We start from the raw sequence: 26,562 nt of genomic DNA on the forward strand, positions 1-26,562 counted from the left end.
CACAGGTACTCCATAAACAAAATAATAAGCAGCTCTTTTGTACTTACTTATAGAGAGTACAAACAATGCATAATATTAGTCCAAAGCCAAAGGCTCCTGATTTACCATATAGTTCATTGGGCTCCAGATATGTCCCCCACAAAGGATCTTTGTGCTGATTAGCCCCCACCCCACCCCTTCCCACTTACGACTGGAACTGGGTGCTCTTGTCACAAGTCCTGGGATCCTCCAAAAAATTATATGCAGATGAAGCACAGGGCAGCCTGGTCCAGCTCCAGCTCTTGAAGGGCAAGGTCATACTAATCATTTGTTATGGGCAACATTGAGATTTTGGGTAAGCTGTTTGGGACCCCATTTGGTTATATTTGCCAGACATTTCAAGCTGGTAAAGAAACAGGAATAATTGGAAATGAGAAAGAAAGGCATAGCTCAGCTGTGGGAGTGTAGAGGAAGTCAAAATATAATCAGTGTAGCAGCTCCCCACAGCCTGAGAGTCAGTACTGAGAGGAATTGTGTGCAATGAATATTACTATATTTTTTTATTCAGGTAATTGATCGGTTCCCATTAATTTTGTGGCAATGGGAACCAACCAGGTGGGTTGCACCCTTGTCTGCTTGCAGACAGGACTCCCTACAAGAGTCTCATGCTTAGCTTCCCACTGGCCAGCTTCCAGTGAGATGATCTTGGCTACACACCAACTTTATGGAAAGTTGACTCCTCCCTGCTTGCTCCTGTGGCCATATGGCTAAGGGCAAGCAAAACTCAAGGGCATTTGAACACCAAGCCTCTGGGCATGGGCCTGCACGTAGGATGCCCGCCAAAAGATTTGGAAGAATCTGAAACCCCAGGCAGGGGTGGAGGATGCTTGCCAGTAGTAGGGCCACATATGGTTCTTGAATGACTCATGGATTTGGAATTGATTTGGCTGATTTGACTTTGGACATGAAAAATTTTCCTTTAAAAAAAAAAAAATTTTTGTGGCAATGGAGAGCTGCTTTCAAGCTTTTCCCCTAGTGCGGTGGGGGCATCTGAACTCTTAAGGCTTCTGGGCCTGCGGCTTGCATGTAGGGTGCCACCGAAAAAAAAAAAGTTCCCATCAGTATGTTTGCCCGGTATGGACCATGTATTTTATTGACATGCTCAGTGTTGGCTGCATTTAATCAACTTCATAGTTGGTTTTGATTGCTGAGCATATGCTGCTTTGTGCAGCAGTTTAATGATAGATAATGAATTTAGTGAGGTTTCCTTGTATGCAAGTGTAAACAAGGGGCTTCCCCCCACCCCCATGTCAACCATATTCAAGTAAATATGGTAAGTATTTTAAATTAGTAGTTCTCCACAAACCTTTTAATGAATAGCTTGGGTGTGAGCTTCTGCATGAAACAAGTACAACCTGCTGAATGCAACAATCTTGCTTTCTTTCCTAGGTAGCTCTGCAAGAAAGGAAAGAGGTGCCCCACCACTTCCACCTATACCGAGGTGAAGTGAGTTCAGGCCCTTCTCAAGATGACTGCTGTTTTTAATTTTTATAATTACTTTTCATGTCCACATCATTTAAAAGATGGCTTTTTTATTATTATTTCCATATTTGACTTGTGGGTTGGAGTAATTTTCTGAATCTCTATTACAAAAGTGTTTTATGAATTATAGTTGTTTAGGATTATCTTTTTTTCCTTGTTTGCTTAAACTGTAGGCTGTCATAAAAAAGCATTTTGAGAGGACAACATATGGCAATACCTATGTAAGCGTATTGGTGCGGTTCTCTTACTGGTGAACTGAATAGGTCCTTGAATTCAGAAAAAGCAGGAGCAAACCCACTACTAGTTTTGGGTGCTGTGGTTTCACCATTTGCGCTATGAGATACAATTTTGAGTTCTGGATAAAAACTCATCACCTGGGAATGCTCATGAAGTGAAGTTCCCTTGTAACTTTTCTTTGTATGCTTCAAAAACTATCCAGCTATGTGAATTTGCTGCTCAGAAATCAACCAGAATTCTCTTGACCACAGGTTAGCTAGTAAATATATTTACTACGCTACTGAGGGCATACTGGGCCTCTAAGGAGAACAAGTATTTCCAGCCTTTTTTGTCCAGAGGAAGGATTGCCACAACACAGAGGGGGAAATCCCACAAAGAGAAAAAGAAATTGTCAGAGTTTAGAAGTGTTTAAACAAATAAACAAAAAGTACCTTTTATTGTCCTGCTCCCTTGTTTTGTAACATTCTTATGCTTTTTGTTATATATTGAGTCTTTTCTTTGGAAGTCGACCATACCACAGTTATCCATGTCCTCAGAACTGGATTACTGTAATGCTCAAGGCTACATCACTGTCTGTGCCGGATCAAGAGAAGTGGGGTGTATTGGCTGCCATACTTTGCTCAAGGTTCTAGCTCTGCATCCTCTCTCCAGGCTATCTCCTAAGAGGGATTCAGGAGAGATCTGAGGAGTTTTCCCTTAATAGAAGAACAATAATTTTAAGACATTGGATGATTGACACATTTGTACAATTGTTTTTAAATATTGTACATGAGCAGCAAGTGTTTGGTTGAATTAGTGTGTTTTATAGACTGAGATAAACAAATGTAAAAAGCCATTGGAAACTATAGAAGGACTATGATTCTGGATCTGAACTTGATGGACGAATGTATTTTTATCGGCTGGACTCCCGAAAGTTAGTTTTGAAGAGCTTCTTTGCCCTACCTCCTCAGTGCTATTGGACTTTCTCGGTGTGCTCCTTGGAGTCTATAAGGTATCCTTTACTGCTGGTTATGTTTCATATTGTGTGACTCGTTAAATCAGAAGTAGTGGTTATGTAGGTTAGAGAATAAATTGGATAAATTGCCAGCTTTGTTGGCATGGAAGATATGATCCTGGAGGAAGCTCTGTGAAGAGATTATAACATGAAACTCAAAGACCTACGTTTGAAACTCTGGGATTCTTAGAAAGGAACAGAAATATCTACAGTGGGACCGTGTAAGTGACCATGAAGATCCAGATCTCTGCCTTACAATCTGTTCAGTCTCACAGAGAAGCATTAGAGTAGGATTTGGTACATAACAAATTGTTTTTTCTATTATATGTTTACAAAGTCATATTTGGATTTTTACCTATGATTGTTTACTATTACATTCTTTTATTTTTTACGTTTTAGTATCTAACAACTTGTTTCTGAGACACGGTCCATGGTCCTGACCCTGTAGTGAATCGCACCCAGATGCATCTAATTGAAGAATCAGGGCCATGAGGGGTTTTTTTGCGCAGACTAATGGCAGCTCTGTGTTTGAAATGTATTAAAGAATCAAGCCCATTTCCTAGCAGTTGACCTGTAAATGTATTAACCAGTAACATAAAAAGGGTTAGCAGGGCACCAGCTCCTGGTGCCAACACAGAGGGGTGCCAGAATGGCAGCCCCAGTGGAATCCATGCTGTAGCAATAGTAGCAACCCTACACCACTACCAGCAACAGCTGGGGCACAGGAACACTGCACTGCGGCAGCCAGGGACCTTGAGTTCCCCAGGACAGGTAAGACTCCTGCCCTCACTCCTCCCTCTATACTCAACACTCACCCTGGTGCTAGGTGGCACACTCATCCCCTACCACCACCTCATCCCACTGTCCGACATGGTTTTGCCCAGGGTGCAAATCCTGCTAGGTACACTTCTGATATTAACAGCATTTTAAAGAATGGCACTTAAACTTATGGGTATGAAAACTGCAAGCCTGCCTTTGGCAAGCTCTTGTGTGAATGTAAATCCAAAGAAGATATAAAAGATCTAGTGATATTTATTGGATAAAATATTGTATTTGTGTTGTTAAATTGAAGCACTTAAAACTTTCTGAAGCATGATGTTACAAAAATGCAGAATTCTTAATTACCATGCCAAAGTCTTAATAAAATATATGAATAGTATGCATTGTAAAAACCGAGAGAAATTCCAGAAGTTAAACATCTTTATAATTTATCTGCTTACAAGACTCATTGACATATTCAAAGAAAAAATGTTATGTCATTAGGCTAGCTGCCTCCTCCAGCTACAGCATTCTACATTCTGAAACCATAACAAAGCCTTAGCAGATTAGTGTTGGTCTAATTTTACAATGTGGTGTGGCCTTCAAGGAACTAATCAAGGAAAAATGCACTTATTTTTTGGGAAACTCTGGCTTCTTTTTTAAAAGCACTTTCTCGGCTACTGGAACATTCTTCAAAATGCCTATGCCAAACATTTATAAAATATTTTTAATAAAAGCAAAAATAGGCATTTTCTATCAAAAGTATAGCTTTTGCTGTAAAATTCACCAGATTTAGTAAAGAGCAATGCAGTATTTTAGCATTCAGTATATCTCTTTGTATACACACAGATATTTACAATATAATCAATATTAAGGTATTTATTTTACTATGCAATGTTTTTTAAAAATTATATAAAAGCAGAAAACAAAACTGCTTAATAGAATGGTGCCTTACTACTTTGTTAATCAATTTTAATGTCAAAATAGCAATTACTGCCTGTTTAGAAAAAGTAATAGAAGTTATGCTTTTATGTCCTAATGTAAAATACAAAATAGTACTTACAATAAGATGATATAGTTTAAGCCAAGTCCTGCAGTTGTAACTTACTCTATCTGCTAACTTCCAAGTGACATATGCAGGATTAGGCCTTTTTGGGGGGGTGACTGGGAATCCATATATTCCTAATCAGTTTCTGGTACAAATTGCATCTAGAAATGGAATATTTTTACTTTAAAAAAATTACAGTCACTAGAGCCAATGTGTGCATCTGCTATATCTGTACAATTCAGTCGACTTCAGTGTGATTGCACAAATCTATTGGGAAAAAATTGGTTGTGTATAGTATTTAGTGTGTCTCTTTTGATGGCATTGTGTTGTAAACATACACACCTCAAATAATCTGTGTTTACTAAGACTCAAATTGTGTGACAATGACCAACTGAAAATTACTTTCTATGCAATCCACATTAAATAAATAAGAGCAATTTTTGACCATTTCTATTTATATTTAATATCTATACTTACTCCATACTTCTGAATGAAGAGTGCATGTTATAAGCGTAGATATAATTTTCTATAGGCTCTGAGAGAAGAAGCCTCTCTGTTTAGTGTTAAAAAGTACTAACGGGCACTTGATATGGGATGCAAGGAGCAGGAAGGGTACTGCTATCCAAATCAAGTTCCAATTATCATTGCTTTTGGATACCTTGATTCCCATCACTAAAATGTTTAGAAGAATGACTTCCTTCAGAGCAAAATACTGGATTAGATCCCTAAATGGTTATTTAGAAAGCTGAACAATAACTTTTTGTAACTGCTCTAAATAGAAGCTAATTCCACCATAGACTTGTAAACTATTATGAGCAAAACCTGGAATACTCATTTGCTATTATGTGTTTGGATTTTCACTCATCTCATAACACAATGATTTCTACATTTTTAAAAAATCAATTAAAGACTGTACTGTTCTCCTAGGGACTAAAAGTTAAATTTTCTAAGCAAATTGGTATTTGCTTAAAAATAGAATGTTGAGTATTGGGAAACCTTGATGCAAAATTGCTACAGAAGTAGAATATTGTTACAAAACTAATTCCCCAAATAGTAAATATTGATATAAATGCCAAAAAGTGAAATATGATGTGCACTAACTTACTACTTTCACATTGTAATATTGTGAGTGTTGATGTCTTACGAACTGAATCTATTATAGTAGTATATTGGATGTGTATACCATGATTTATATAATCTTTAGTCTTTCAAATAGTCCTCTATCAGGAAGAAAAGATAACTTCTTGCATAAAATATTTAGTAAATTCTAAAATTAGCTATTGTAAGGAGAATGTCTTCCCAGACGCACACAAAGGAAATGAGACTCCTTTGAAAGGTATTTAATATTAATCTTCTAGACTATTTAATTAGATATTTAGACCTACAACATTGATAATAACAGGAGTTTTGTAGCTATTTAACTGAATCAGGGCAGGCTGTGTTTTCTTTAAGTGCACACGGTGACAAAACAAAAGTAGAAATGAGCACTGTGTGTCCAAAGAAAAGGAATAATACCCCTGGTTAATTAATATGTTGTCATTTTGAAGTATGATAAGACTTATTGTGTTTAACTGGCTGATAGCTTAGGTACTATAATATGTTTACAAAACAAAACGAACAAACAAAACCTGTACTTGTGAAACTGCACAGAACTTCAAGAGGGAGAAACAGAGCTTACGATACTGAAGTAAAAATGATATGTCCCCTTCAGAAAATTGCATGAAATCTAGCTAAAGCCTGGCGTGCTGACAGAGGGAGACTTTTGCAACTTAGGTGCAGTCTTTGGAAAGCTTAACCAAAACAATCTATAGTGGAGCTGTGGGCTTGGTTCACCAAACTGTTTGTGTTACAATAGTCTTGTTGCATTGGGGACTGGGGAGCATGGAGGAGGGAATTCTGCTGTTTAACATTTAGCTTGTTTGTGATTTTTTTTCATTTTATGCCAAATAAATGTTCTTTTATTAGAATGAGTAGCTCTGCAACCAGTTTGTTCCATTTGGAATTACTCTATCAGTTTCTAGACAGAGTTCTAGCTTTAGTAGAAAGGTAGTTATGGACTCGGACACTCATAGAAGACTGGCAATAGTCCAGCAAATTGGTGTAAACCAGTGGTGCCCAACCTTTTTGCCTCACAGGCCAGATGGGCAGTGCCAGGTGTGTCTGAGGGCTGGATCAGGGTGGGTACAGCGGGGGCCCGATCCAGCCACAGGGAGGAGGTGGGAAGCAGCCCAGCACTGATCCTGATGGAGGGGTTGGGGAACAGACAACAGCAGAGCAGCCTGATCTGGCAATGCAGGGGTGGGGTAGGCCCAGGCCTTATCAAGCCATGCAGCAGTGGCTTGGCTGGGCCTTGATCTAGCAGTGTGGAGCTTCAAACTGCTCCCAATCACCAAATATCCTGATTCCTGGGTACCCCTGTGAGCCAAATTTGGCCTGCAGGTTGGGGGTTGAGTATACGTCATATATACTACTTTGCACCAAAGCCCTCAAGGTTTTTAAGCCCTCAAGGTTACAATGATGATAACGCACTTAGAGCTTGGCAGAAAGAGTGTAATTTTTTATTAAAGTCACACATCTATATCCTGTACTAGCCAATTGCCCGTCAAGAAGGATGGGTTTCAAAGGAGTGTTTACATGGCCGGCCCCAAATGGTGAGTGGAGGGTGGGGGGCAGCCATGTAAACACTCCCTCCTCCACCACTGCCTCCTCCTGAAGCCTCTGGGGCCTGGGGCTCCCTCCCCCCACCTACCTCCACCTCCTCCCCCAAACAGCGGGGCTTCCCCCTGCCTCTGCGCTCCCCTCCCTCCCTCCTTAGCTGCCTCCCCTTCCCTGCTGGCTCTTGGTAATAAAAGTTGTGGGGTGCAATACAAAATACAATATTTTTTAAAGATAAGATGTAATAAAAAGCACAATTATATACTTAAGCACAGATTCATGCTGTGAATGTCCCCACTAGCCAGAGACGAGCAAATAATTAGCATATACATTTACCCCCCAAAAAGACTTTCTTTAGTTCCTCATAATACTCCTCCTATTTCTAGGCTTTACACTTTTCTTATACTGTATAGCTTTGCTAGTTAGTTTAGACAATGGATTTGTATAGGATGGTTTGGATAAGAATGATCCTGCCTCAAGAGGCTGAACTAGATGACCTGGAAGTACCTTTCAGCCTTCTTCTCTATGCATCTATAGTTTGGGCCAATTGCAGCTAAAATACAACATTAGAACTCTGTAGTTGCAACATTAAGTACAGCATACCCCTTCATCTGCCTGCCCCTTTAGCCTCTCCTCTGATATAGAAGGGGACTTGATAGCAATTATAGTGCAACCTCATTATAACAAGTGCATAGCACCTCCGTGTGACAGGAAGAGAAGTTCATTAAAAGAGGGCATTTGCTGTAACAGGGTTAGTCAATTTCCTGCATCATCATCATCAAAAAGATTCAGGTCCTGCTTCTGAAATTGTTAAACGTAGGATTTGTTATAGTTTCATAGTTGACAGGGTTGGAAGGGACCTGAGCAGATCATCAAGTCATTGATGGGTTTGTTATAATGCAGGTTTACTGTACCACAAAAACAGCCACTACATGACTGTAGAACCACAGAAAAAAGAGCCCAGCAAGGATATGCATGCCTAAAACTAGTCTTAATTCTCCTTTCAAAAAGTTGGATTTAAATTTGACAATACCCTTGTAAATGAGATCAGTTTTCTATTATTTGTATTCCAGTAATTTCTAGGATTCCTGACTGAAAAGTTAGGAGTCAAGCTATGGTTTGTGCAAATGCCTAGTGAGAGAGAATCCCTGACTAAAAGGTTTAACACACTGTGGCTAGGTACAGACATTCAAAAAGCCCCAGGTGTATTCCAACTAATTTATGCAGATTTCTCTAAGCAGACTAGATTAGTTTGGGAGTGAACAGGACGCAAGTTTGCCCTTTCATTGGGGTGGGGGGAGAGGGGGGCACAAAGGCTGCCTGCCTTGGCTGAGGCCAGCACATTGAGGGTGGTCCTGCACGCCTCCCAGTGTACTGGTGACTGCCGAGGGCAGCCAAATGCAACCAAGTTGTGGGCCCCCCTGATTGGCTGCCACCCCTGATTGAGCTGGTCACCATAGCACACCTGTCCCTGCCACCACCAGCCAGGCTGCCTGGTGTACCATGGTGACAGTGGCAACACGTAGAGGGTGCACACGTACCTCCTGAGAGCACCGCTGCATGCCTTGACTGGCTGTGCTGACTGCTTAGGCAATGGGCAGGTGAGAGCACCAGTGCTCCCCCTGCAAGCGCCAGCCGGGCAATGGAGCCCGCAGCCACTTCTGGAAGCAGATGCAGCAATTGGTCGCAGCGATCAGCTGTCTTGTGATTGGCCAGGGGGGAACACCCCCTTCCACCCCTCCGTTGCAATATCAGCCGAGGGAGAACCTGCCCCCCAGTCATTGACTGGTTGCTGGGGTAGCACGTGCCCCCCTGACTAAGGCGGCTCTAGTTGCCCATGCATGGTGACCTGTTCTGGGGCTCTCTTGGAAGGGAGTTGGGGATGTGTGTCCAGCAGCTGATCAGTGGTGCCCAGCCACTCCGTAGAAGGAAGGATGAAGCCCCTTGGAGCACCAGCAAGGAGCAGGCACCCAGCATGATTACAGGAATTGCAGGAATCACACTGGGCACTGATTGCTGCTGCCTGCAGTTTGCTTGAGTTCTAAGAGGTCCGATCCTTCCTTCTGCAGACCACCCCCTCCCACACCCCTGCCTCGGATCATTGTATAAAGATAGAAAAATACTGAGCAACATATGCTCCCTTCCCCTTGCAGCTGACAGCTCACCACAGGTAGGGTGCAGGGCTGGGGGCAGAAGCTTTGCCCCAGCACAGCCCAGGGGCAGGACCTGCTGCATGCTTAGCTAGAACAGCTGAGGCCAGTGGAGTCCCAGTGGGCCTCCCTGTGAGGGGAGCTAGTGTTGGCCCACAAAAAAGCCTGGGATGGTGGTGGACAGCAACTTAACATGAATTGATAGGGGATCTGGTACGGAAGTCTGATAACCTAAACCAATTAAGTCTGATACCTCATCAATCCAGGTGCGTCTACACCCATCTCCACCATTTTTAAACCAATCTATGTGCCCCAAACTTCTGCTACAGGTTTATACCAGTTTCTGATCACTTATACCAGTTTATGTGTAATGTCTGCACCTGGCCTATAAGGCATCTAGCCAGCAGAAACATAAGCAACAGATTTAACTTATGAAATGGACCCATTACATCAATGGACTAACTGGACACTTCAGTCTTTACAGAGTCAGGGCTTAAATAAATGAGACAAAGTGCCACTACCTGGAAGACTGTAAGGGAGGATGCCATCCCTTTAAAAAACAGGCTGAAGCCTGCAACCAAAACAGTATGGTGTAATCAAGGAGACCTTTATCCCACCCTGGGGCTGAGCTACTTAAGCAGGAAGAGGCAGATGAAAGTTTTGCAGGCCGTGATGGGTAGCAGGTGTTTTCTTATATGCCAAGGGACTAGCCTCACCAAGCCCAGATGTTTCTGTTTAATGGTTGCTGAACCAGGGTCTTAAGGTAAGCGCCTTATGACCTTTTCTTAAGCATGCTCCTCTGAGACACTATTATAGGAAAGTATATTGTTAGCCTGTTTGGGCTTTGCCTTGTTTGGACTCCGAGTCACAGATATTGGGTAATTTGCCCAAGGTTGCACAGGATATGTTGGAGAGCAGGGAACCAAATTAAAATAAATCGGCCCATAAAAGCCCATTACAAAGCTGCTTTACTGCTGCCCTCTCAGATTGAAACTTTGTCAGAGAAAGGGGAAGGTTAACATGTTACAAGGGACATAAAAAACCCCCAAACATTTAACCTCTTAAATGCTGGATGCAACAGCACTCTCCTTCTCTCCCCTCCCCCCACCCCCGTTTTCTTGCTGGTAGCTCAAACTTTTTCTCTGTGTTTCTTTTTTTAACCAGTCTGACTCCATTTTGCCCTCATGGCACCCCTGGCAAAAACTGTCCTCTAGTGTATTTCATAACCAGTTTGAGATTTAAGTAGTGCTCTTAACAACATTTGTCCAGAATTTCTGTGGCTCAGCCTTCTCTCATGAATGTAATCACATTCAATAAGTAAAGCTCCTGGACTGTTCCCTCAAAATGACCAACGTCCAGAGCACCTGTGATTCCTCCCCTGCATAGCTTAGCTCTCTCATGCTTTATGTTAAATGCCTAAGCGTGAAATCTTATATTTTAGACATGCAAATGAGTTATCACTTGTCCCTATCAAGTGAGACTTCTTATAGAAATGTGCTTCTTACAAGGTGGGTGCTGATTCCCACTGGAAAGTGTATGTGACTCATTCAAAAAACACCCAAAAACCCCAGCAGGGGAGGGGACAAGGACTGCCTATGTATATTGTGATTTCCTGGTTATTAGAAGTAAAATTATGTGTTTTGTTTTGTTTGTCTTCCCTTCCCTAGCTGCTGGCCTTGCAAGCTTCACATAGGCTTTGTAAATCAAGCCTGGGATTTCTTTCCTAGGCATTGCCACAGAAGTTATTCAGGCCAGATTATGCCCTCTGTAACCTGTCTTCCAGTCATGCCTCTAATGACACTTATGCCCAATGTTTTTCAGAGGCTTGCACAAACATAACTGGCATTTAATATAAACTACCTCAGTTTATATATGACAACAATTCAATGCATTATGCTAATACTGCAGCCTGGCTCCACTGCAGCGGTAGGAGGAGTTACAAGCAATAAACTGTTACAATGCATTCCTGTCATTAAGCAGCTATGGTTCTGAATACCTACAAGGGGCAGTTTTGTTGAGCAAAATACCATTTTTAAGAGCAGAAATACAGTTTAATCCCTTAGGACATTTTATGAGGTCTTGGGGTACTTGGCATTATTCTCTTATCTTTTAGATTACAGCTATGCTTTCCAGAACAATTATAGCAACACTGCTGTAAATTTTTAGAAGTAAACATTTTGTAGCAACCCTTTTCTTTCATTACTTGTCCTCGTCTCAAGAACGCTCGTACCACAGTTTTTCATTAGTCTGATCCTTTTAAGTCATGAAGTGTTAGAAACCTCTTGCACTTAATAGTCCCTTGGGTGAGCAGCTCCCACAGCCTTTCATAACCAGGGATCCTGGTTTTATCTGATTTTTTTTTTTAAACCCCAATTTTCTAATTAAATAAATAAACCCCAATCCACGTTAACATGGGTTTGAATGGAAATGAAATGCCACTAGTACATAGATCTCTCTTTATATCTATAGAGAGAGATCTATCTATCTATAGTGGGGTTTCATTTTAATCATGGAAAAATGTGGATTTGGGGTTACTTTTTTAATCTGAAAATTGGGGATTTTTTTAAATCAGAGAAAACCAGGATCCCTGCTCATAACTTTTCAATATAAGAAAAAAACTGGTCTCTAGATTCATTTATAAAAAATCAAGACTTCTATGGGATATAGGGGGAGAGGCAACATCATGAACAGGGATCCTGGTTTTCTGTGATAAAAAAAATTCCAAAATTTTCTGATTTAAAAAACAAACAAACCCAACAACCAAAAAAACGAAGTCCACCTTTTTCCACAATTAAAAAGAAACTCTGTGTGTGTGTGTGTGTGTGTGTGTGTGTGTGTGTGTGTGTGTATTAGTGGTGTTTCATTTTAATCATGGAAAAATGTGGAATCATGGAAAAATAGGACCTCCATGGGACAAGAAGAACAGTTCATTAAAAGAGGATATTTGCTGTAACCGGGTTAGTCAATTTCCTGCAGCATCATCATCACCATAAGAAAACATTCAGGTCACACACACACACACACACACACACACACTATAACCTCATAAATCTGGATATCAAAAATCTGGAATTCTTGAAAATCTGACACATCGGGGAGTAGTGGTGGCTGGTCCCGGAGCAGCGGAGTGGGGAGTGGTGGCCAGTACTGAAGCAGTGGAGGGGGAAGCTTGCATGCACTGGCTGCTGCTGCCATCTACCACCTTGCACTACTGCTCTGGGACAAGATGCTGCCACCTCTGCACCCCCCACCCCTCTGCCACCTCTCTCCATGCTCCATGACCAGCCACCACTCCAGTTTCAAAAATCCAGAATTTTCAAGTATCCAGCAAGTGCTTGGTCCCGACAATGCCAAATTTATGGGGTTATACTGTGTGTGTGTGTGTGTGTGTGTGTGTGTGTGTGTGTGTGTGTGTGTGTGTGTGTGTGGGGTTATACTGTGTGTGTGTGTGTGTGTGTGTGTGTGTGTGTGTGTGTGTGTGTGTGTGTGTGTGTGTGTGTAGAGATATATCTCTATATCTATCTCTAGATAGATAGATAATCGTTTGTAGGGTCAGAAAGGACCTGAACAGATGATCAAATTCAACTCCTTGCCATGGGCAGGAACAAGTGCTGCGATCATAATACTGCAGCCAGATATTTATCCAACCTCCTTTTGAAGACCCCCAGAGTAGGGCAGAACACCACCTCCCTTGGGGGAAAAACTTTTTGCACACCCACAAGCAGGGCAGGCTCTGGGCAGACACCTAGCTTTGAACTCACAACCTCCAGGTATAATTGGGCAAATGGAGATTTAATATTACTTACCCACAGAGAGGTTTGAACTACTAGCCTTTTAGTTATCAGCTTAGCACTCAGGCCTCTGCACCACAGAAGACCCAAATATTAGTGGTGTTTCATTTTTCCATGATTAAAATTAAATACCACTAAAACTATATATTAGCGTTGTTTTGTTTTAATCATGGAAAAATGTGAACTTTGTTTTTTGGGCTTTGTTTCTTTTTAAACAGAAAAAGGGCTTTGGATATTTTTTTTTAATCAGAGAAAACCAGGATCCCTGACTATGACCAGGGCAAACCTTCACCTTTAGCTCTCAGGACACTCTCTGTGGAAGAAGTCTATATAATGCTGTATTTTGCCATTGATTCACCTATACTTTCATAGGTAGTAAAACTGATATAGTCTGTATTCTAAAATTACTATTTTGCTAAATTCTTGGTTCTTGAAAAATACTATAGTAAAGGAAGGAACAGTTATAATGCTGTCTTTAAAAAAACAGGTTAGACATTTCTTAGTATTTTCTTGGACTGACAATTGGGCTCTTAGGGGTTTTTTTAGCTGAATTGGGCACAGACAGGGGAGATCCAGGACAGGGTACATCGCTGCACTTGCACCCCACTTTGATTTGTGCTTTACCCAAAATTTAAAAAGAACTGCCTGGTAGTGGCAGCAGCATTTCTAGTCAGGCAGTGCTGAGGGAGTCACTTGACTTCATGGCTCATTATAATCTATGTGAAAGCTCTTCATTCCACAAGTGTTAAGGACCTTCTTCTTTTCTTTTTTTTTTTTAATGGTCTCAAATGATCTCCATCAGTCAAGCTATCCTTTGTTTTGTAATTCTGCTGTTACTTAGCTGCTCCTGGTAATACATTTCTCAGCCCTGTAGATTGTTTTTAACTTATTCTAATGAAATTATATTTGGTGTTGCTTCAAACTTAAACTGAATAATACAGCTCAAGGCCCCTAGCATATTAGTAAAGCTTCTAGTTTATTTTTAAATGGAGGAAAATATGTGTTATTTCATATGTGATGATGCACCTCCCCCCTTTTAAAATTCTAGATCTACCTGTGAGCACAGAACAATCTCAGGGAAAGGAAGAACAAGAAATAACTGAAAGTCTTTCAAACAGAGTAAATTTTATTAAATTCTCTTGGCAAATGGCTACAATTGACATGTACATATTCAACAGTAATCTGTGTGCCTGAGACATTTATTTAGCAAGGAGCTGAGATGAAATCAAATCGCAGTTATTCCTTACCTAGGGAAATCATTCTGGACTACAGGGCATATGGTATAAAATTCTATTTGAAATTGTGAAGGACTTGAAAGAATTGTAATTACAAACTGGAAATCAAATGAATTATTTAAGAAAAAATATTTTGAAGGGACAGCTTGTAGAAGTAAAAGAAGCAGGACCTTGTGTTAGCTACCTACATTGTCAATAATAGGTCATCTCTTGTATGACAGGAGCTAATTAAGATGAGATGGCATTCATGTTGCTGTATTGTAGCTCCCATCCATTGTGCTTCCAAGTTAGCTGGCATTTATGCGTTTCAGCTGGAGAGTCCCTGGATGAGTTTTAAATGAAACTCTAAAAAGCCATGTCAACAACAATTTTATTTTTTTTTAGCTTCAGACTAGTACCAGATTATCTAACCTTAACATTCTTAATGTGATGAGAAATAAAAGTACATCAACAGTTCCACTAATATTGTCATCCCAGCTTAAATTCTTGTGTCCCTAGCAGGCCAGCAATTGTTATATTTTATATCAAACCTGATAAAGAGGGAGTTAAATGTACAACTCTGAGGGTGTGTTACATGTGCACATTTAATGTGCATTAGTCAGATTTAAGGTACATTAAGAGTGCGTGTCTATACATGCACACCCTTAATGCACCTTAAAATTTCAGTTTAAGGCTATTGAAGCCTAAATTTGATACTTGCATGAAGTATCAGTTAATTTGCATTAGTGAATGTGTAGATGCACTAATGTGCATTAATGTGGTGTGTGTCCATTGACTTGAGACTAATTTTAGTCCCAAATTAGTCCGCAAACCTGTGTTAATGTGCATTAGCAAATTCACGTGTGGACACATGCCTAAATTGTCCCAATGAATAGTTTTCAGTAAATTCAGAGCCTAGCAGAAGTTTCCCCAAAATATAAAGAAGCAAAGCTGCTGTTGCATTTTCAGGAACAAACTACAGTTCTGTTTTCTGTCCAGGTGGACAGAAAGTGACATACCCAATGGCAAACAAAGCCTTTGGCAGAACAAGGAACTGACCCAGATTTCCTGAGATAAGTGCTATTCACAAGTTCCTTCCTCCTCTAACCATTTATTGGTTATTTGTTTATTTGCTCTTTTCTCATGCTATTGTTTAGGTATTGAGGTTTACTTGTGCCTAAAAAGAGCAATCAATATTCCTGGCTTTTAGCTCCTCTCAGTTGGCTCCCTTAAAATTGATGGACATGCACTGGCTTCATATTTTTAACGACCATAGCTCTGTTAATGATAACATCTCAGATTCTTTAAATATACTCATAATAATTCTAAAGCCATTTTTAAACTTCAATATGATTTTAAATATGACAGGCACAGAAACATTCCAAGCAAGGTTGTTACCCATCAATTTTTTTTGTTTTGCCAATAATTTATTGGTAGTGTAATTGTACAAGCATTAAAAAGAACAACTGAAGTCCACTACTATCCTGTTTGTTTAGTTCTGATCTACAGGCCCCATAAACAGTACTGAACTCATTGATATGTCATAGAAAAAGGAAAGTGCTCAGTCACTTCCATAATGATTTACACTTATAAACAAATCTTTTTGCTTAATAAGCAATCATCTATGTCCATTTCTATTTTTTTCTTCTATGGAGAGAATTCACATGGTGTCTTTATATGTGTACTGGATACAGTTGTTAGAATTACACAGCTTGCATCTTGCTCTTGATAAGAAAAGAATGCTGCCCAAGGTTTCTCCCTCTCCTCCTTACTCTTTCACATGCTGATTACAGAAACTGGAATTTAACTGCATAGCCTTGGGGAATGAACTGTTGATGAACCCTTGTGGCATTGAGCATGCTTAATTAGCTGTTGCATATTTACCTCTCCGCCCTCCCTACTCAAATGACTAATTATACTATACATGCGATGTATGTGATGATGTAGTTACATGTATGTTTGTATGAAACGGAAGTAAGCTGCAAGAACTTCTGTGTCTGTGCACGCGCCCAGGAGATTTGAGAAGATAAATGCCGTTTGCAAACACAATCAAGGCTCAGAGTTAATTTGAGCATCTAGCTCTGCTCTGACCTTTGCTTGCAAGCAAACAGACCCTTAAGTGCCGACTGATGTCTGTGCGTCTGTGATCTCTGCGCGCCTCCAGAGAACGAACTGCCGTTTGTGCAACAATTTGGCGAGCCAGCCAAGAGCCTCCTGGACCACCCCAGGACCCAGTGACAAGATCGTCCCTGCTGCCACGGGGAGTGCGCACCGAGCCACCTTTTTGGGCTTGCCCAGGGGGTTTGAGACGTGAGTCGGGGTACCTGGGAGGTTAAAGGCTACCTGTGTAAAATTCTTGGTTTCTGAGGACGCCAGACACACATTCCAGCATTCCGATCGAGATCTCTAGGATACTTGAGTGAGTATATGAATTCCCTTGCCCAATTTGGTTTTTGGATCTGGGGACAAAGAGACTTGTTCGATCTGGTTTTGTTTCGGGGATTCTTTTGGCCCAGAGTTTGGTGTGCGTTGGACGCACTTTTGCGGACAGTCTTTGGCTCGGATCTTTTGGTGCATGCTTTCTGGTATTTGGTGTGCATTGGATGCACTCTTGTGGGCATTAAAATGGGTGCGGGTAGCTCCCGTGTAGAAAACTCAAGTACTCCTCTGGGTTGTGTGTTACGGAACTTTAGCAAATTTACAAAGCAGGCAGATTATGGGGTAAAGATGAAAAAGGATGATTTAATTAAGTTTTGTCAACTCGAGTGGCCAACATTCGGGGTCCACTGGACCCCGAAAGGATCATTTGTAGTGAAAGAAGTAACGGCCGTCTATGGAGTAATTATGCAGGATGGACACCGGGATCAATTCCCTTACATAGACTGTTGGTTAGGAGTGGTCCAAGATCAGCCACCTTGGATTAAGAAATGCTTAGTAAAGTCTCATGTGATGGTTGTTAAAGGAAAGACCCAAGGAGGACTGCCTGTACTCCCCGAGACTAATGGGGGGTGGATCCTGAATTAGCTGAGTATCGGGCTCATTCTCCGGTCACCCTGACAGGTAGCGAGGAAGAATCAGACACCTCCCCAGGAACCAGTCCTTCTGCACCACCACTCCCTCCCTCAGGGAAACCACCACCGGCGTATCAAAATATACCTAATGATTCAGAGTGAGTGCCTCAGCCAAGTGCCCCATCTGAATCAGGGAATAAGGGCTATAATTTGCACAATATTGTAAAATCACGGCCAGTACTGAACTGCCCGATGCGAGAGGTTATCGGAGAGGGGGGTGATGCAACTTTTGTCTACAACCCATTTAGTACTTCAGATCTATTCAATTGGAAGAATCAGAGCCCCTCTTTTCGTGAAGACCCTGAAAAGATGAGGGACTTGTTTCGATCCATTGGGCAAACCCATCGACCCACTTGGGCTGATGTCCAGATGATGCTCCAAACCCTCCTGACCCCTGAGGAGAGGAGATTAGTACTGGGGACGGCAGAGTGCATTGCAGCAGCCAGGGTAGAAGCGGAGGGAGCTGCTGGTCGTACCTTGCGTGATACCTGCCCTGTTGAGGAACCGGGATGGGATAATCATACCGCAGCAGGAAGACAGCTGAGTGCACAGTATCTGGGAATTATAGTGGAAGCAATGGGGAAGGCAGTGCCCCGGGTTACTAATCTGTCTAAATTGTATGAAGGGGCTACTGTCTCTGCAACCTTCATCTGAATCAGGCAAGAAGTGACAAAGTTATAGGCTGTTTTATGCTTCCTCATTACAGCTTATGGGCAAAAAGTTGAAACAGCGTCAAAACAGTGAAATAATTTCGACAAAACGAAACAGAACAGTGCTTTTGAAACTAAACAAAACTTGAAATGAAACACTGTTCCATCAAAACAGAAGTCAAAGCAAAATGCTGCTGTTTTGCACAGCCCTAGTGAAGAACACTGTGTTGCTACAGGTTCTGCTGTCTGTGGTAGGGAAGAATTATGTTTTCCCATCTTCTTCCTTTCAAATATTTTAAAACTACTATTATGTGAGCATATCTCTTTTTAAGTTTAATATGCTATTGTGTACCACTATAATTTTGTGTTCATACTAGTGACAAAAAAATGTCTGGTAACAGTTTAGGCTGCTATGCCCCCTCCAACACCATACATCAGGGGTTGGCAACTTTTTCAAACTGCAGGCCAAAATAACCCACTCAAGGTCAGAGGCTGGGGGATGGGCTGGCATGACTTAGCTGCACATGCCACTTGGCCTTGTGGTGGCACAGGGAGAGCACCCACAGATGGCACTCATCTCCATGGCAACAAGGGCAACTTATCAGCAGCTGAAACTCCCCATCGAATGCACTAAAGTCTCACGTCCTCAGGCCAGATCCAAAGGCTTATGGGCTGGTATAAAGCAAAGCAGCAGATCAGACATGGAACATAGGGAAGGGAGCAGAAAGCAAAGCGGCCGATTAGGCAGAGGAAGGGGATAGGAGTGGCACTTGGGAAGGGTATGGAGTTAATTTGTTGCATGCCGGCCAAAAAGGTTGGTCCCTGCTTCTCTACAAGTTCACTGCATACCCAAGGGTATGTATTTTCTACTTGGGACACACCGGTCTAAAAATTGTATAATCCCATGATTTTATACTGAGAGCTAAGATGCACTCCCTTGAGACTGTAAAGTACAGAATCATGTAAACAAGTCACAAGTGCCATCTAGTGCTCTTCCGGAAAACACTGTCTCTGTTTTCCCAGCTCAAAAGCAATGGTGCTGGGAAAAATACATTCAACTTCTCTCTGTCTCAGATTTAATGCCAAAACTCAGTTTGAGTCAAGGTGTTTTAAGAAGTGATGACACACTAGTAGAAGAATAGTTTGGCAAATCCAGATTGGCAACAACCTGCTTACAAATCAAACCTTAAACCAAGTGGAAGTGTTTTGAAATACACATAAGGAACAGGAAACAGGGTCTTGTGAGTGCTTTTGTGCATGCAGACATCAAAACCTGCTTGACTCCTTCATAAATAAGATCCATGCCTCATAGAAGTCAATGGGAGATGGACCACTGACTTCAGTGAAGCCATAATTGTATCTATGTGTCTGAATGGGTTGCAGCAAATTACAGAATTGGGGACCCTAAAATTGTCTTTTGGTTTAAAAGACTTAAGTCTCTCTTAAAAGTGAACAGTCACTTCACTAGATTGAAACTGAGTCATTTACCAAACAAAGAATAAACTAATTAAAGAGAAAGTGCTCAGAGGCAGTTTAAAATAGAAATCCCAAGGTGACAATTCCATGAGCTACTTAGAGCTTCAATTTAAACTATAGCAAAGTATCACATTTACATCAAATCTATAGAAAAGTTGAATCTCCACTAGAGCCTTTCAAAAAGCAGCAGGATAGGCATTGCTCTGTGACGTTTAAGAAATGGAGAATCCTGTACTTGGGCAGGTGGTTGGGCCAACTCCCAATGTCCCTTCCAAGTCTATTATTCTATTAAATGAAAGGGAAGTTTTACAGCATTAGCAAAGTTCTGCACTGAGTTAACCCACTACAAATCCAAAATATAATTATGGAAATCTCAGTGCAATTCATGCTATACTCTGTTATGCCACTTGCATAGTATACATTGCAATACTTTCATTTTAAAAAAATGCAGAGTTTGGATGCTTTCTGTATTGTAAGTTGACCATACTTGTGATCTAAATGGTCATTCACATGGCAGAGCTTCAGAACATGCAGTTACAGATAAGAAAAAAATCTAGAAGAACGAGTAGTTAAAGCTTCCTGGGCTCAATGTGAGGTTACATTGGGCCATACCTCTCATATAGTACTGTACATATGCTGGTACATTCACGACTTTTCATTACCTATATAATTTTCTAATATTAGCATATGCTTAAATATTTCTTAACAGATTACAGTTGTCTTAAAGTGGGTTGGGCTCTTTGCAGACAGGAAGACACAATTTCTGGCCTGAGAAGCTGCAGGCTTGTTTCAGCTGTGGTGCAAATAGGTGGCAAATAGGCAGGGACAAGCAAGGAAGGACAGAGGCCCTAGGTGAAAAATGCGCTTACTCACTCCTTACACATATGCATGATTTTTATTTTCAGTTTTGCAGTAGGTCATTCCTTAGAGGCAGTGCAACAGAAATGGATTTGAAAGAGGGATTTGAACAAACACAAGGCAACAGTTTAGTTGATACACTCAGGGAGTGTGTTCCATTAATCCTTACAAGAGGGAAAAACAAGGCTAATAAAATGTTGTGGATATAGTGTATTTATGATAACGCATCTTGCTTCCTTCCCTGCAACTTATACAAGTAATTTGCAAGACAACAGAAGCGAAAGCTTTTTTTAGGTAAAGAAAAACACAAAAACCATATGGAGAAAATAATTCACAACATTCCAGTAACAACAAACACTGCTACCAGATTTGGAAGAAAGCAGATTTGGAAGAAATTTTGGAGCGGGGGGGAATCTTAAATGTAAGAACAGTAGGCCACTGGAACAAATTATCAAGTGAAGTTGTGGCACCTCTTTCATTTGAGGCTTTCAAGAAAAAGCTAAATAGGCATCTATCCGGTGTGGTTCAGGAACTGCAAATCCTACTATATGACCCTTCCAACTCTATAATCCTATTCAATTCAGTCCCCACAAATTTAAGAACTACTGATATACACACTTGGGATCTCATTCTCCACTCAGCAGTAACTCAACTCAGTAGGCCAGCACAAGTTTGAGGCTACAGCAACTCCATTAACTGGTATAAACATGATGCCAAAAGGCAGGGTAGATACACACCTTATAGATTAACTAAATAAGATTATTTATATTCAGAAAGAGTATGAGCTTTCATGAAGCCAAGTGCACTTTATCAGATGCTCTCAATGTGATGCAACAGAAAAGAGAATCACATCTGTGGCTCTGTTATCAGGACCAATTTATCCTAAAACCAGGATACCACATGGTTTGCAAAAACAAAAAGACACACCTCCTATTACAGCTAAATAACTAAAAGTGCAGCTTACCTTAGCAGTTTCCTTAGCAAAGCCAAAGGTTAGTAAAGTGCTTGGACAACATGAGGTTACTGTTGATAACCCCATTCCATGTTTTTCTTTAGGTTGAATCAAACTGAACTTTATTTTCTCGTAACAGCTACGCTGTAGGAATAAAACACCCTATGTAACTGCAGAGGTGATGAAACAAGTATAACAAAATGGGGGTAACAGTCTATGTGATGCAAAATATTGCGGTTCGTTTCTTTTGGAGGCTCGCAAATAATTCTCAGGCACACACTATTAGCAGCACAAAAGGTATATATTTGCAAATAGGGTCAGAGCAGAGACAGAAAATCTCAGATTACTCCGCCCCTGAGGAAATTCTTAGCTGGCTTTTTATCTCTTTTCTCCTGGGCACGTGTGCAGAAACAGGAACTCTTACAACTCATTTCCGGTTCATACAAACATATATGTGATCACGTCACTTCATCCGTCGCATGTATATTATAATTAACTACTTAAGTATGCGGGGCGGATAGGCATATATGCATCAGCTAATTGCGCACACTCAGAAAGCTTTCTAGGTCACCAAGAGTTGAAATCCCCCCCCTCTTTCAAGGACACAGTCAGTTGAATTCCAGCTTCTGTAATCTGCATGAGAAAACCAGTAGGAGTGTGGGGGTAGAGAGTAATTTAGCATTAGAAAAGCTAGCAATGGCCAAGGGAGAGAAATGTCCTTGGCAGTGTTTCTTTTTATCAGGTACGAGATGCAAACTGTGCAGTTCTAACACTATTTCTAACATATGTATGCTAAAATAAGTGAATGCGCTTCACATACAAAACAGTAGTAAGTCATAATGGAGTCATAACGGTTTATTGATTTCACCCTGTTATGTAACAGTCCCTCATGTAATTAAAAGTAAACCTATACAGTGTATGACATTCAATGTTTATATAGGAACTGCTACGCAAATTAATGCTACATACAAATGTTAACAACTATTAAATCATTCTGCCTCATCTCAGAGACATAGGCATGGGTGTACCCACAGTCCATCCGTGGGCAATCCCAATATCAATGGCCTTGCTCCCCAAATTGGAAACAAGTTATTTGAGCCTTTACCATTCTGGGCTGTGGGGATGCCCAAGGTAGCTCTCTTCCCTGGAGGTTCACTCACAGGCCCTCCCCCTGGCTGGGGTCTCGGGTGAAAATTGTGGTAGTACCCTAGCCAGAGCTCTCCTGAGAGGCCCGACCTGTCTTCCCCGTAAACTAGGCTTCCTTAGGCCAGAAGGTTTCCAGCTTGCCCAGGGATCCTGGCAGTCTGCCTCTATCCCTATGAAGTCCTCTACTTTCTGGGTGACTTCCTCCAAGCTGGCCACCCAATGATGGTATACCCACCTCTGGGTCTCTACAGGCAACATGGCTCAAAACTGTTCTAGAGTCACGAGTGCCCAGGTTTAGCCAGCAGGTGCATATGTCCTTTAGTTTTTGGGCCATGGCTCAGAGCTGTGTATTTGGGTCCCAAGTCTCTAATCTCAACTTGCAGTGATAGACCTTCTTGGTGAGGCCCAACCAGTTTGGTATGGCTATTTTGACAGTCTTATAATCCCAGGCTGAATCAGCCCTGAGGGCCCAGTAAGTGGCCTATGCCTCCCCAGTTAACAGAGGGGCTATCCTCACAGCCCATATCCTGTGGCCACTGACAGATCTCCACTACCCACTCAAAGTTTGCCAAGAAGGCCTCCAGGTCATCCGTAGGTCCCATCTTGGTGAGGGCCGCACCCTCTATCCTTGGAGAAGCATGGGACTCACCAACTTGGATGAAAGTCTCTGTTGATTCCATGAGTTAGTGAATATCTCTTCAGTCAGGGACTTGTGCTGTTGTGGGGGATGAGGGGCAGGGAAAGCAAACTCCACTTGGAGCTGATCCAGCAGACAGGCTGTAAGTAGGCAACCTCTTTCTCCCCTAGCCCTGCCCCCCCTCCCAGCTCCAGTGCTGTCTGCAGGATGGGAGGGGGGAGAAGGGAGGAGAGGGAGCTTGGGGCTAGGGTTTGCCCAGCCTGAGCTGGAGGGGGGCTGGGGAGGGGTGCAAGGCAGGGAGTCTCTATCCATGCTTCCCCCCTTAAACTTAGGCTGGCTAAACCCCAGCTCAGAGCTCCCTTCCTTCCTTTCTCCCCCATCCCATCCTGCAGACAGCACCAGGGGCAGGGCTGGGCTGCATCAGCTCAGCCCCAATCATATGCCGGGACTAACAGAATTTAATGAAGGTGTTCTGCTTTGGAGCACCCTCATTAGATAAGGGTTAATGTGTTTCATGATCAGGCACTTTTAAAGTGGCTTCTGTATGGCATGGCTGTAGAGGGCTTTCAGGGGACCAATCGCACAACAAACCACTTCTGTCAGTGCCCCAAATGCTGCATCAGGAACTCCTATTGTTGCTGCTGCTTCTCCATTTGGAACTGCTGTGGCTGGAGTGGAGCTGCTGGAACAGCTGCTGTTGTTGCTGCTGCACGCCCTCCATCCATTTTAACAGGGCTCCTCTCTCCATGGCTGGCCCCGCTTAGTGCGCTTGTTCTGAACCTTTGACTGGCACTCCCATTCCTATTTTGTTATCATTTATCCACAGAAATCAGTTGCTACTTTCCCAGTAGCCTTCCTTTTTAAAGAAGGCTTTTAGATTTACTTAGTGGGCACTGGCCTGCAATCCCTTGTAGTGGCAAATAAGCCTGTCTCCATGACTAGAGCTGGGCTTAGAGTGCTCTCATTCTCCGCCATGTGTAGCAGTTTGGCACTCCCGTAGGCAGACCCAGAAGTCAGTTCCCTCATAAGGGCCACTCAGTTCTTAGTTCCAGTCCATTTATTATACATGCAGAAAACTTCTCTCCACAGCAAACAAAGCAATTACAGATGCAAGGAACAAATACAAAAATCAAACCTCTGGTCTTTCTTCAGACCTGGAGGAGCAACACCAGCCCTGTGCATCTTGCACAGCTACTGCTCCCTCAGGGTTTCACTGGGAGTTTTTAACTTCCTCTGAACCCAGCCAATCATCTCTGTCAGTTGGCCCAGAATTAGTAAGCAGGTAGGCTATTTTCCCTTAATCCCCAGCAGCTGGGCTCCAGCCCCTGAGCCAAGCACATCACACAGACCCAGTAGTTAATAATATGCTTTTCATTATGAGACCCTCTTTTCAGTTGCTTGCGACTGCCAACTTTTAACTATTTGGCTAGAATTTTTTATGGAAAGCTTGTGCCTCAGGTTGAATTTTTTGGTAAACTTCAGTCAAAATGGTTCAGCTCTTTCTAAGGCCACAGCTAATAGAAAATACATAATCATGCTCATGTTAAATTCTTGAAATGTTTATGTTTTGGAGCTGGAATTTGAAAACAAATATACACAAATGTCAAAGATGTGCTTCTGTTATCTTTATCCAAACCTTTTCAAAGTTGGCCAAATCATGAGCATTTGAAAAATCTGCACATGCTCAGAGGAGACATATTATAGCTTAATAGCTAAAATATCAATATTGTCCTCAATGGACATACTTAAGCCTGTCATAATGCCTGAGTGTGACCACACTGTACATGTGGCACCACAACTGAGTAATTGAGTACATGTACTCCTCACTTAACGTTGTCCAGGCTAATGTTGTTTTGTTGTTACGTCACTGATTTATTAGAGAACATACTTATTTAAAGTCACGCAACGTTCGGTTATAACATTGTTTGGCCGCCGCCTGCTAGTAGGTAACTACTGTGATGTCATTGGAGTTGCTTAACATCATTTCACTTAAAGTTGCATTTTTCAAGAATGTAACTACAACATTAAGCGAGAAGTAGCTGTATGTTCCAGCTTAGGGCAATGCAGACTTAAAAAGATTGCACTTGTAATGACTGTTTCCTGCTGTTCTGACAGGGATCACACACCAAAACTGAAGAGCACTGAGAATGGGTCTGTCCTGTGCTCTCAGTGTACTCCTTGCTGATAGACAAATGTTGTGGAAAAGGAAACATCTGAACTGAATACAGAGGGAACAAATATGGATACAGGGGAGGGAATGAATCTAGTGTGACTAGCATTGGAGTTGCAGGGTTGGGAGAAAAGAAAATGGAACTGTGAGTTGAAGTGAGGGAAGACTGGTGACTAGTTTGACAAGTGGACAGAAACTAAGAGATGGAAAGCACAGGATGGGCTGGAACTGGCAAGGCAAGGAAACTTTAATTTGGAGCCAGAGGAGTGATTGAGGAACTGGGAGTGATTGAGGAAAGCAGAACAACAGAGAGTGAATAAGTTGGTTGGGGAGAGAGGTAACACTGAATTCAAATAAAGGGATGGGGAGGAGAGAATGCTGGGATTGGGTAGATAAGGGCCTGGGATGAGGAAGGTTTGATGAGGAGCTGGAGAAGGTTTGTTAAGGAGCTGGAGTGTGAGGGGAACACTCAGAAAGAACCACACTGTTTCAGAGCGGGAGACTGAAATCAGATGAGAGGAGTGGGGAAGAGGGGAAAGAGAGGTTGGACAAAGTCAGGAAAAAAAAGGAGCTGCCTGGACAAGAAGAACAGGGAACAAGGGTTGTGGTCCCTCTGGGGGGAAACAGGAACTGGGTCTGGGGGGGTAAGTTATTGGTACTCTGATACAAAGCCTGGGGTCAGGTGACTGGGTAAACATACTGGGACTGAGGGATGAGACATCTGAGGAATGGAGACTGAGTCCAGGAGGAGAATGGAAGTGAGGTGGATAGCCAGAGGGTGGAGAATAGCCAGACATGGAGCAAGTCAAGTTTGGAAATGGCCAGAAGAGTCTGAGCCCATTACAGTACACTTTCTTCCAGAGCCTAGAGTGAACCCACAAATTCCCAAGTTTCACGATATCAGCTTTTAGCAAATATTCTAGTTCTGGTCCACAAAGATGATGGCATCGTAATACTGCACTCACTCTCCTGTATAACCTCAATTCACCACTGCTGCACATCTCCATCATGACAGTCTTTAATTACATGGTATTTTTTTCTCCACGTAACCCATCGAGTACACTGCCTGCTCAGTGCTCTGGGGAGGAATCATGGTTGTGCAGAAAAGGAGCTTGTTTTCCGTAAGGGTCCTACCTCATTTGTAGTATGAGTAAAACATAGAACATAAGAACTACCATTTACTGAATAGAGCCATAGATCCATCTTGCCCCATATCCTGTATCCTTCCATGGT

The 26,562-nt window shown here is 42.0% G+C and overlaps 1 protein-coding gene across 5 annotated transcripts in view; it reads left to right on the plus strand.

Annotated features, from left to right (window-relative positions):
* The window catches only part of WIPF1 (WAS/WASL interacting protein family member 1), an 87,593-nt gene extending 81,082 nt beyond the window's left edge, over positions 1–6,511 (plus strand). For all 5 annotated transcript variants that reach the window (XM_090045436.1, XM_090045438.1, XM_090045435.1 and 2 more), the window contains one exon: positions 1,429–6,511. In XM_090045436.1, coding sequence (XP_089901562.1) covers positions 1,429–1,484 — 56 coding nt within the window. In that variant the 3' untranslated portion in view covers positions 1,485–6,511. The remainder of the gene's footprint in view (positions 1–1,428) is intronic.
* The last annotated feature ends 20,051 nt before the right edge of the window (positions 6,512–26,562 follow it).

This window comes from Crocodylus siamensis, chromosome 4, assembly GCF_052110815.1.
Source record: "Crocodylus siamensis isolate JL-2025a chromosome 4, ASM5211081v1, whole genome shotgun sequence".
NCBI lineage: Eukaryota > Metazoa > Chordata > Crocodylia > Crocodylidae > Crocodylus > Crocodylus siamensis.